Raw genomic sequence first — 10,686 nt, forward strand, 5'->3', positions numbered from 1 at the left:
ATTCAGCAAGTCCAACTTCCCATTTGTCGGATCATTTAACATGATCGGTTGTGATAGACTAACTTTGAAATTAGCGAGTGTATTTTCAGGATACAGTTTCATAGAGCTATTGCTAGGTAAACCAAGTAAAACTTTTCCATTATGATTAAATAATTTCACCACCACCACCAATAGCTTCAATATCCTTTTCTGATACGTAGCTGTTAAACTTGTTAGAATATCCTTTCCACTTTACGAGATAAGATATCGTACCATCTCTCGTGTTCTTCTTTTTGCGCAAAATCTTTTCAATCCTATACGTTCGAGGTTCAGTCACCGTTTGCAATTCGTCTCTATAAAACACTCCTTTTAAAGGCTCATCAGCTTGATCTTTCAATTTATACACTATCGGACTTCGACTACCGTTGCCGCCGAGAACATGGGTAATAATGAAAATCTCCTCTGTCCATGATTGTTCATATCGCTTTTGAAAGACTGTCCTTTCGATACTTATTCGCACATGCTGTCCAATTTTCAAAACACGATTATGACGGCGACGACGACGAGCTTCCGCTTGTCTTTTTCCGCTATTTAGTCTTTTCTCGTATAGGTTCACCCATGCTAGAGGAGCATTCTCTTTTGTCACCTCACTAGGATTCATTTTGATGGAACGATGATAAGAGTTGTTGTATCTCTCAACCATGTCCTGTAAGACGTCAATATAACGATAAGTATTATACTTTGTAAAGTATTTGAACATCAAGTTTTTAAAGGTGCGATTAAATCTCTCTACAATGCTGGCTTTTCTTTCACTATACGTGAAAAACAACTTGATGCCACCGTGTTCTTTCAGTAGTCGTTTCACGTGGGTATTTAAAAACTCTGTACCTTGATCGGTGTGAATGAGTTTGGGTTTGCGTTGTTGAAACATTCTTTCCATAACAACATTCAGCTCTTTTCCAGTTTTTGTTTTTAGAGGCTGAACGAAAGCGAATTTACTCAAAACATCAATACACGTGAGAAGGTATTTGAAACCTGAGTTGTACCTAGACAACTTGGTTAAATCTACCAAATCCATTTGCCATTGCTCATCAATGTCGTAAACGACAACCGGTCTCGTCGCGAATCGAAGTCTACTCACGGGTCTGTGAATAGTATAAGTCAATTGTGAGCTCAACCATCTCTTAACTTTGGATCTTGATATCGTAGCACTATTCTTACGAGCCTCTCTATACAATTTCTCCAGTCCGGAAAAAGAAGCTGGAGAAGCGAGAGAATAATACAGTTTATAAAGTATTCGATCATCATCATCAGTACTTTGATTATGAACGAAGTCACTACCGCGATCATTGCTTTCACTATTGATTGTTGACTGCTTTCTTTTTCGGCTTGCCATCAATTTGAGAATTTTCAATAGTTATACCAGAACCGCAACAAGCTATCATGCATCGAAATCTTTTGAAAAAATCTCGAAGTCTTAAAGCGAGAGGCGTACTACACATGATGTCGATGATGCGATCTCATCTCAAGCACACTTACGAAACCAAATGAACAAAAAGTCTGATAGATTTTCTTTTATATTATATTTTCTTTGCGAATAATAAAACATTATATATTTAACAAGTAATAAATCATTAGGTTGAAGAGGCCCACTTTTTGGGTCTTTTTCTTAGGATGTGAATATTGGTCATCAAAGTCATATCCAGCACGACCACCATCACCACCACCATCTTTGCTAAATTCACGACGTAACTTTATTACTGAAGGAGAAAATGGATTTTCATTGCGTAGACCTTTGTAGGTCTGCAAAAGCCTTTTTTGCTCCTTATTTTTAATCCAAGTATCCGCTACATTTGCATCTGACAATGCCTTTGTAAAAACAGACTGTGCCATTATGGGAATGGATAAACTCTCTCTATTCGTAACAGAGTTAGTCAGCAGGTCTGTAAAGTTTGTGTTTGGTATACGCGAATTTTTAAAGTAAACGTCACCGTTTGCTTCCCATCGTATAATATCAGGGTGTTTTTTCAACTGTTCTATAATCAACCGTGCGTTTGTCTTACTCGTTTTGGGTAGACCTTTGAGAATATTGGTCTCTATAATATTCAATTCGTCGAGTGCTGTAGACGGCGATGATGATGATGTTTGAGGATTCAGACTGTTGCTGTTGTTGTTCTTGTTTAAAACAATCTCAACAGGTTTTGGTTTTGTTAGAGACTCGTATCTAGATTGAAGATTGTTCAACTGTTCGGTGAAATTTCGAATTTTTTCATCGGTTGACATGTTGTACTTGTCCCATACATCTTTCATTTTGGCTTCGGCTTTGAATAACTCTACCTTTTCTGGATTTAAAATTTCAGGGGCATTGGTATTTAATCGCGAATCACTATGATCACCACTATCCAAAACGCTATTATGAATGGTTTTTGGTCTTGTTGTTAGCATCTTTGAGTATGTTGTATTCTTTTCGGTGATGACAACGTATTTTTTTCCAAATGGGATCATCCCGGGAATATCTTTGGTAGTATTGATGATACCAGTTCGCTACCTACGGTGGTAAGTAGAATAGGTAGTAAAGCAGATCCGCCTTGCTGAATGAGCAGTTTCTTGCGATCTTTAGTTTTTGTTTTCTTGTCCGCGAGCTTTCTGAGTAGGGTCTTCTTAGGAAGAAGCTTTTTCTTTTGTGAGTGAGTGATTTCGATATTACCCAAAAGTATATTTTGATGCAGTCACAAATGGCGTTGATTTGCTCACTTTTTGCACCGTCAGCAAGCGAATTCGATCCTGCTTTGATGAACACTGCAACAATTTCAAATAATCACTGTTTTTCAGCACTCTTCTTGTCATAATTACTCTACATCTGTGAGTTGTCAACAGTCTACCAAACAACGATGAGAATGACTTGACTTGTGAACTGTCAAGACAAAAATGCGAGATATTGATTTGAGTGTATTCATTTTATATACCTTTTGGAATATACATAATCTGTGGATGTTCATGAGGGAAAATAATACTGCTGACTCTGAAACGATCATCTCTTGTTGGTGTGACGTCTAAGAAAAGGTATGAGAAGGGTTTCTTTGTCGCATCGCGATATGCCCAAACAAAAAACTTTGTATTACCTGGCATAACTTGTCTCGCTAAATTGACAATCTGAGAAGCATCTCTAGGGTTCTTAAACACCACGATATAGTCAGAATTTAAACTAATATTTCTTTGATTTTTATGAAAGAGATTTTGGGTGAGATAAATAACCGAAAGGTTATCGTGTCTTCCACGTGTGAAAAGCTGAGAAATTCTTTCGTCCTTGCTAGCCTCGTCCATCATGTCATCCAAAATGATCAAATTCATGATGTTTCGATCGAATGTGCTTTCCAGGTCATGTGGAATACCATCTACGTACTCGATATTTTTATCAATGTTCATGAGTTCTTCGAGTAGGTCAGGTTGGTGTTTCGCATACACCCACATGATGCGTTTTGGCATTGCCGGTTTAATCAGATTTTTACCATGCTGAAGAATGTGTTTCGTGAATACGGTCTTACCGGATTTTCTGCTTCCAGCAACAATCATACTAAACGGATGACTTAGCTCCATTTTGAACTGGATTGAAATGAATTCTTTTCAATGCTTTGATTCATTTTAACCGTTTTCGAGATCATAAATGAACAAATCATACTGATCATTTATATAGTTACTTTCAAATTTTCATTTGAAAAAACAATAAAATACCATGGTTGAATATAATTCACTATTCATCTTATTCAAAATAGTTTGTTTATTATTCAATTTCTTTTCAGAGGAAAGTATAACTTAGGGTTTGATGTGATCTTGAACATTTTGTTTAATTTTTTTGAAGAGCCTGGTAGCAGCAGCAGCAGTAGAGTGACGTTTTGAGCTTGCATCTTTGCATACCTTATACTTTGTTTTTGAGACATAATATGTCTTCATCATCAGATTCTCTTGATGACTTGATAACTATTTTGTTGGAGGATATTGAGATACCTGAAGAAGCAGTGGTCTCCGAAGAACAACTATCTTTATCTGGTCGAGAAAATGATGTTGAAATTATTCCGAATTTTAGTGTCATGAATATGATGGATTTTCTAAGCAATATGGAAGTAGAAGAACTATATGATTTTAATGATGATGATGATGATAATGCTGCTGATGATGAGGATGAAATTGATTTCCATATAAAAGATGCATCTGATATCAACGCGTGCTGTACTACTCTTGTATGTAAGAAATGTAAATATCCGTGTTTCTCCGAAGATCATTTGAAAAGACACAAGAAAAATTGCAATAGACTGGATACAGATAAAGAGTTTTCTTGTATGTCTTGTTTTCGTCGCTTTACCACGAAGAAAAATTGTAAACTTCATGAAAATACTTGTCGGAAGCGATTGCGTACTGATGATATTGTTGCTCCAACTTCATCAAAAAAAGCCAATACGCGTCAACTAACACCACCGCCATCATCATCACACAGAAATATTTTAGTTCAAGATGGTGGAAGTACTTCGAATTATGGTGAAATTCATGCCGAATATTGGGAAATTCCGACTGTACATGCGAGTGCATTCAATGGAAAGATTGTAACATATAAAAAGAAGTTTGATCAATCTGTACAAGCTAACTTTTCTGAACGTTTGAAAAACGTTTGCAACTTTCACAAGGCAGAGCTCGATAGAAAACTCGCCGAATCTCGAACTAAAGCTTGGAAATACTATTTTTCAGTTGTAGCAACTTTTCACAAGCTCAACCAAACTGATGTTTTAACCGAACCGCCAGCCGTTTTTCGCTCTGAAGTCTTTACAATTAATAATGACAATTTACATGACATTTCGCGACACATTGAAATAGCACATCAACAATTATGGCATGAAATTGAAGAATTTCAACGAAATGGTAGTGGCTGGGTGATCGATTGTCTTATTTCCCTTGATATGAGTAAGTTTCTTTTATTTGTTTGCTTACATATTTTTTTTTGCCTCTTATACTCTTATACTATAATTTCTTTTTTTTTTTTTTTTTTTTTAGGTTTGATTGCTTATGATCCTTTACGTGCGTCATCTTATCTACCTCTACCGAAGGGACTCAAGTCCAAGAAATGTTTTGTCAACGTCAAGAACACTTTTGATGATAAATGTTTTCTATGGAGTATTTTGGCGCATCTGTACAATTTTCCCAATAATCGAAGTCGTGTTCAAAAGTATCAATATCAAGATTATGAACAAGATTTCGATTTGGATATGAACAATATTTCGTTTCCGACTCCTGTTAAGCAACTTGATCGATTTGAAAGACAAAACCCTACGGTGGGTATTAATGTGTTTGGATGGGATGAGGAAGAGGAAAAGATTTACTTTCGAAGATCAACCAAATCTTTAGGTCATATTCAGATTAATTTGCTCCTTTTTTCAAGTAATGAACAATCGCACTATGTACTTATTACTAATGTTAGTTCAATGCTAACTCGTCAACTTTCTCATCATCATGGAAAGAAGCATTTTTGTTTTCATTGTATGCATGGTTTCGAAAATGAAAATACATTGATCAGTCATTCAAAACTATGTCATACACATCAACCTCAGCATGCTGAACTGCCGAAAGAAGACAGTAATGTTTTACGATTTACCAAAACTGAATATCAACTACCATGTCCTTTTGTCATTTATTGTGATTTTGAAAGTATGTTGGTACCAACATCTACTGCTGATTATTATATTCCGACTAAAAACCATCCGGGTGTAGAACGACACGAAGAAGATGAGGAAGCAAGTGCGAGATTAAAGACTTCATGGACAAATAAATATCAGGAACAGCGTGCTTGTAGTTTTGCGTATCACATTGTCAGTACTGATAAACGGTACTATTCAGATCCTAAACTTTATTTCGGAGAAAATGCTGCTGAAATCTTTATTGATATGCTTTTGCGAGAGGAGAAGATACTCCGCAAGTGGTTATTTCGTCAGACACCTATACATCCCTTAACACGCGAGGAAAAGAATTATTTTTATTCAAATAACCCGAAATGTCACATTTGTGATGATCCGATTACGTTTGGTTGGAAAGTCAAAGATCATAATCATCTTGATGGCACTTACAATGGTATGTATCATTGTTATTATCTGGTAATACCCAGATGATTTTTTATTTTCGTTTTCATACGACTCTTTCACACTCTCATGAAGCTTTATAAGAAATTAATTTCTCTTTCGTTTTAAGGTCCTGCTCATCAAGGTTGTAACCTGAACTATCGGATTCATACTGAGCAAATGAAGATACCAGTGGTTTTTCACAATCTAAAAACGTATGATGCACATTTAATAATGTCGGCTGTAAAACAAAGACATGGAGAAATAACTGTCATTCCGACAAACACTGAAAAGTATATTTCTTTTTCCATTGGTGGTTTACGTTTCATTGACAGTTTTCAGTTCCTGTTTTCGTCTTTGGATAGGTTATCCAAAAATCTTGACACGTTTCCTGAATGTGAAAAGTACATTAAAAACCTCGTATCTGAACGGATTGATCCCGATGAAACCAACAACATAGTCAACAGTCTTCCGACAGATCTTGACGATTTTGGTGACGACCAAGAGGTTGATCGCTTCAATATAAGCAACATTCCCGACTATCGTGACGAACCTCCCTATACACCTCCAATATTAACGCAAGCACAAGAGGTGCGTGCTTCTGAGGTTAAATCATATATGACTACCAAAGGAATTTATCCGTATGAGTTTTTTAAAGAGTGGAGTGACTTTGAAGCTGAAGAATTACCATCACAAGATCAATTTTACTCCACTCTAACCGATTCAACTGTGTCCGACGATGATTATGCACGTGCACAACTCATATTTCATTCTATGCACATGCGAAATATGCGTCATTATCATGATTTCTATCTGTTGACTAATGTTCTCCTTTTGGCAGACGTCTTTGAAACGTTCCGATCAACATGTCTAAGATATTATGGTATTGATCCTGCTCGATGTTTCACAGCTCCTGGTTTGAGTTTCGAATCCGCTTTAAAGATGACCAAGGTAGAGTTGGAGTTAATGACGGACATTGACATGTATTTGTTTTGTGAAACCGCTATACGAGGAGGGGTATCCACGATTACGCATCGATACGCAAAGTCAAATTTACCATCAAAGCCAGGGTATGATGACACGCAGCCGACGAGACATTTAATGTATTGGGATGCCAACAATCTTTATGGATGGGCTATGTCTCAGTATCTACCCATTGGTATGGTTTAATTCGTTTGTTAAAGTTGTTCTTTTATGTATGATCATGATTATAATATTATTTTTTGAAATTTGATTCTTGTTTTCTAAAGGTGATTTTACATGGATGACAGCTGATGAAATTTCTGCTCTCAACGTTGATGACGCTAAGGATGATGATGACATTGGTTACATTATGGAAGTTGATCTAGGTATGTTAACATGATATCAATCATTTCATGATATCTAATGCTATTGTTATTACTGTTGTTGATCTTTCTTTATCTTTTTTCATTATAGAATACCCTCAAGAATTACACGACTCGCATTCTGATTACCCTTTGGCACCGGAACGGATGATCGTTCAACCTGATGAGTTATCGTCAACACACTTGAAGATTGCTGAAGCATTGCGAGGAGACAGCTACACCACACTACCATCTACGACCAAACTCATACCTAATCTGAGAAACAAGGAATCATACGTACTACATTATCGTAATTTAAAACTTTATTGTCAGTTAGGTATGAGACTAACAAAAATTCATCGCTGTCTTAAATTCGCTCAGTCTCCGTGGTTAAAACCCTATATCGACTTTAATACGTTGAAACGATCACAAGCAAGAAATGAGTTTGCTGTTGAACGTATCAAAACAACTATCAAGTTGAACAGACCAATCTACACGGGTGTAGCTGTGTTAGACCTCGCAAAACATTTGATGTACGACTTCCATTATGGGTATGTGAAGACAAAGTATCCTGGTGACCAATCTAAGTTACTTTTTACTGATACGGACAGCCTTCTTTATTCAATCGAATGTGAAGATTTGTACGCTGACATGAACGAGGATAAGCATCTCTTCGACTTTTCGGATTATCCACGAAATCATCAATGTTTTTCATTACAAAATAAAAAACGGATTGGTAAAATGAAAGACGAGATGCATGCATCCCCCATCTTAGAGTTTGTTGGTCTACGAGCTAAGATGTATTCTATCTTGGTCGATCGGTCAAAAGACTTTAACGTTAAACGAGCAAAAGGAGTGAAAAAGGGTGTTGTGAAAAAGGAAATTTGTCATTCCAATTACCGAGAGGCTTTATTTGGAAATACTGAATTTTTACATTTAATGAACAGTATACGTTCCTATGGTCATGTCATGTTTACTGTACAACAGAACAAGATATCGTTATGTCCATATGATGATAAAAGATTTATTTTATCTGATGGTATAAGCACACGCCCTTATGGGCATTACAAAAACATGGAAGAGATGGGAGAGAATGTAAATTGATATACTTTTTATTTTATTTTATTACATCTTAAATATTACATTTTTATATATTTTAAATATTACATTCACATGATGCATTTATTACATTATTATATTTTTCCGCATCATATGGAACATTGTTTAAGTTAAAAGAAATCGTCTTTTGAAAAATCAATAGCTTCTTCATTCACCATTTCTTTCGTTTCTAATCTCAATCTTTCCACTTCTGAAAATTCAAATCTTGAATTCATGTATTTCAAAAGCTTCATGACTTCAGCTGGGAATAGATAAATTCTATTTCTGAACACTCCTTCAATTATGTAAAATGACAAACTGAAAATCGCACGTTCTCGATTGAATTCTACTTTGACAATAGAACTGTAGTCGTCATCATCCTTTCTTATTCCAAATTGAATATATTCTGAAGAGTCAATTGTAAAGTTTTTCAGTTGATCCAAATTGTGAGTGTTTTCGAGATAAACATCAGTCACTTCATCTAGATTAGCATGATCCAAAAATTGAGCACTCTTCTTTATCCATTTTTTGTTGTCGTGACAAATTGTAATCAGAGACAAAAATAGTTTACTGATGTTGTCCACCCCCTTCATTCCAAAGATACTTTGATTTTCTTTAGCATCACCATACAAATTTCTCACAATGATTGTATCTGCCGCATCTTCTCCTTCTCTCGAATATACAACTTTAAATTTTCCTAAGGAGAATGCCCTTTCTCTCTTCATGTATGTTGTCTTGTCGCCAATGTTGTTCATAGCATTGGTGTTTGAAGTATCTTCTTTAAAAGTCGCCATTTTGTTGATTCCTTTAACAGCTCTCCAACTTTGAAAAGGTAAAAACTGAGAAAAAACATGAGCAATTTTCATCCTTTTATAGGTTGTGTTTTAATCAAAGCGTAAAAATTGTATCTTGATTTACTTTAAAAAGTGGAAAACAATGCTTATTCATTTTCAGCTCTTCTCATGCCTTTTCGTTTTAAAATTTGACGATTTAAAGGAAACATAATACCTATTCATTTCTGCTCTAACACAATGCCTATTATTTCTGCTCTAACACAATACCCATTCATTTCTGCTCTAACACAATGCCTATTCATTTCCGCTCTAACACAATGCCTATTCATTTCTGCTCTAACACAATGCCTATTCATTTCTGCTCTAACACAATGCCTATTCATTTCTGCTCTAACACAATGCCTATTCATTTCCGCTCATGTTAACAATACCCATTGTGTTCAAACTCTCCTATTCATGTTAACAATACCCATTGTGTTTAAACTCTCACTTTATACCTACTTCTATTTTCAGCAGGAAATTGCACTTTAACAGTCCTTTGATAACCGTTATCATCATTCTTCTTATTAGTGTAAAAATTTAAGAGTCGATAGCCTAAAATCTCCTAAAATCTCCACCAGCACCTTCTTCGATTCAGGGGGTAGATTTAGGATGTTTAACAAGGGTGGTTTGCTATTATGACGTAACGGCTACATCAGTGTGTGAGGAGGCGCAACCATGATTGGCGCCGATGGTTAAGAAAATTTTTGAAAATAGGACCCTCTAGATGGGCTAAAAACGGCCTCAAATTTCAAATTGTTGAAAGTAAAACAGCAGTTTTTTGGTCGTAATATAGCAAGATTTCAGTCTTTTCAGAGTGGAAAAAGAAAAAAATAGGTTTCCTTATTTAAAAAAATTTTCATCCTTAGGTTTAGGGTTCCTAAGGGCCTAAGCCAACTTGCTTTTTTGGCCATTTTGAGGCCTGAGCCCTTCACTGCGTTGCATATAAAAAGTGTGTAGCTAAAAAGTTATGATAGAAGAAGAAAAGATCCCACAATTTCTTTTAAAATTCATTGACTTTTTGAATGAATAGGCATCCATCTTACTAACTACAATAATAATGTCCACACTTTTTCTTTTAAAAACATGAAACCATCCAAGCCTCACAAAGGGGGAGAATAAAACAACGTGTTGTTTTTGATTTTTTGAAGAAATATACATTTTTGATGGAAACATTTTAACATTCCCCAGGGTATTAACTATTAGGTCGGGGGGCACTGACCAGGGTATCAAGCAAATGAATTCTTGGCAGTGTCACATTGTTTTAAATCATAGCTAGGGATATAATTCCATCAAAAATGAATTTAAAACATTACACGTTTTTTTTATATAACAGTGCCGTAGAAAGCA

The 10,686-nt window shown here is 35.7% G+C and overlaps 3 protein-coding genes across 3 annotated transcripts; 2 read left to right on the forward strand and 1 right to left on the reverse strand.

Moving 5' to 3' along the window:
* Window positions 1–145: 145 nt before the first annotated feature.
* LOC136821805 (uncharacterized) lies at window positions 146–1,641 on the reverse strand. Its single transcript, XM_067078021.1, has one exon. The coding sequence runs from the start codon at window positions 1,373–1,375 to the stop codon at window positions 146–148; it is 1,230 nt and encodes a 409-aa protein (XP_066934122.1). The 5' UTR covers window positions 1,376–1,641.
* Window positions 1,642–3,920: 2,279 nt separating this feature from the next.
* LOC136821806 (uncharacterized) lies at window positions 3,921–5,527 on the forward strand. The gene is made up of 3 exons (XM_067078022.1): window positions 3,921–4,932; window positions 5,023–5,300; window positions 5,447–5,527. The coding sequence occupies exons 1-3, from the start codon at window positions 3,921–3,923 to the stop codon at window positions 5,525–5,527; spliced, it is 1,371 nt and encodes a 456-aa protein (XP_066934123.1).
* A 787-nt stretch (window positions 5,528–6,314) lies between these two features.
* On the forward strand, window positions 6,315–8,509 carry LOC136821807 (uncharacterized). Its single transcript, XM_067078025.1, has 3 exons — window positions 6,315–7,239; window positions 7,331–7,429; window positions 7,518–8,509. Exons 1-3 carry the CDS (start codon window positions 6,315–6,317, stop codon window positions 8,507–8,509), a joined length of 2,016 nt encoding a protein of 671 aa, XP_066934126.1.
* The last annotated feature ends 2,177 nt before the right edge of the window (window positions 8,510–10,686 follow it).

This window comes from Clytia hemisphaerica, unplaced genomic scaffold (genome assembly GCF_902728285.1).
Source record: "Clytia hemisphaerica strain Z4C2 unplaced genomic scaffold, Clytia hemisphaerica genome assembly, whole genome shotgun sequence".
NCBI classification, from domain to species: Eukaryota; Metazoa; Cnidaria; class Hydrozoa; order Leptothecata; family Clytiidae; genus Clytia; species Clytia hemisphaerica.

Bases quoted from the DNA above. Each gene is read 5' to 3' on its own strand.
- LOC136821805 (XM_067078021.1), bottom strand. From the start codon at position 1,375: ATGGCAAGCCGAAAAAGAAAGCAGTCAACAATCAATAGTGAAAGCAAT.
- LOC136821806 (XM_067078022.1), top strand. From the start codon at position 3,921: ATGTCTTCATCATCAGATTCTCTTGATGACTTGATAACTATTTTGTTG. The intron at 4,933-5,022 runs GTAAGTTTCTTT...TTTTTTTTTTAG, and splicing joins TCTTATTTCCCTTGATATGA to GTTTGATTGCTTATGATCCT. The intron at 5,301-5,446 runs GTGGGTATTAAT...TACTAATGTTAG, and splicing joins TTGAAAGACAAAACCCTACG to TTCAATGCTAACTCGTCAAC.
- LOC136821807 (XM_067078025.1), top strand. From the start codon at position 6,315: ATGTCGGCTGTAAAACAAAGACATGGAGAAATAACTGTCATTCCGACA. The intron at 7,240-7,330 runs GTATGGTTTAAT...TGTTTTCTAAAG, and splicing joins GTCTCAGTATCTACCCATTG to GTGATTTTACATGGATGACA. The intron at 7,430-7,517 runs GTATGTTAACAT...TTTTCATTATAG, and splicing joins CATTATGGAAGTTGATCTAG to AATACCCTCAAGAATTACAC.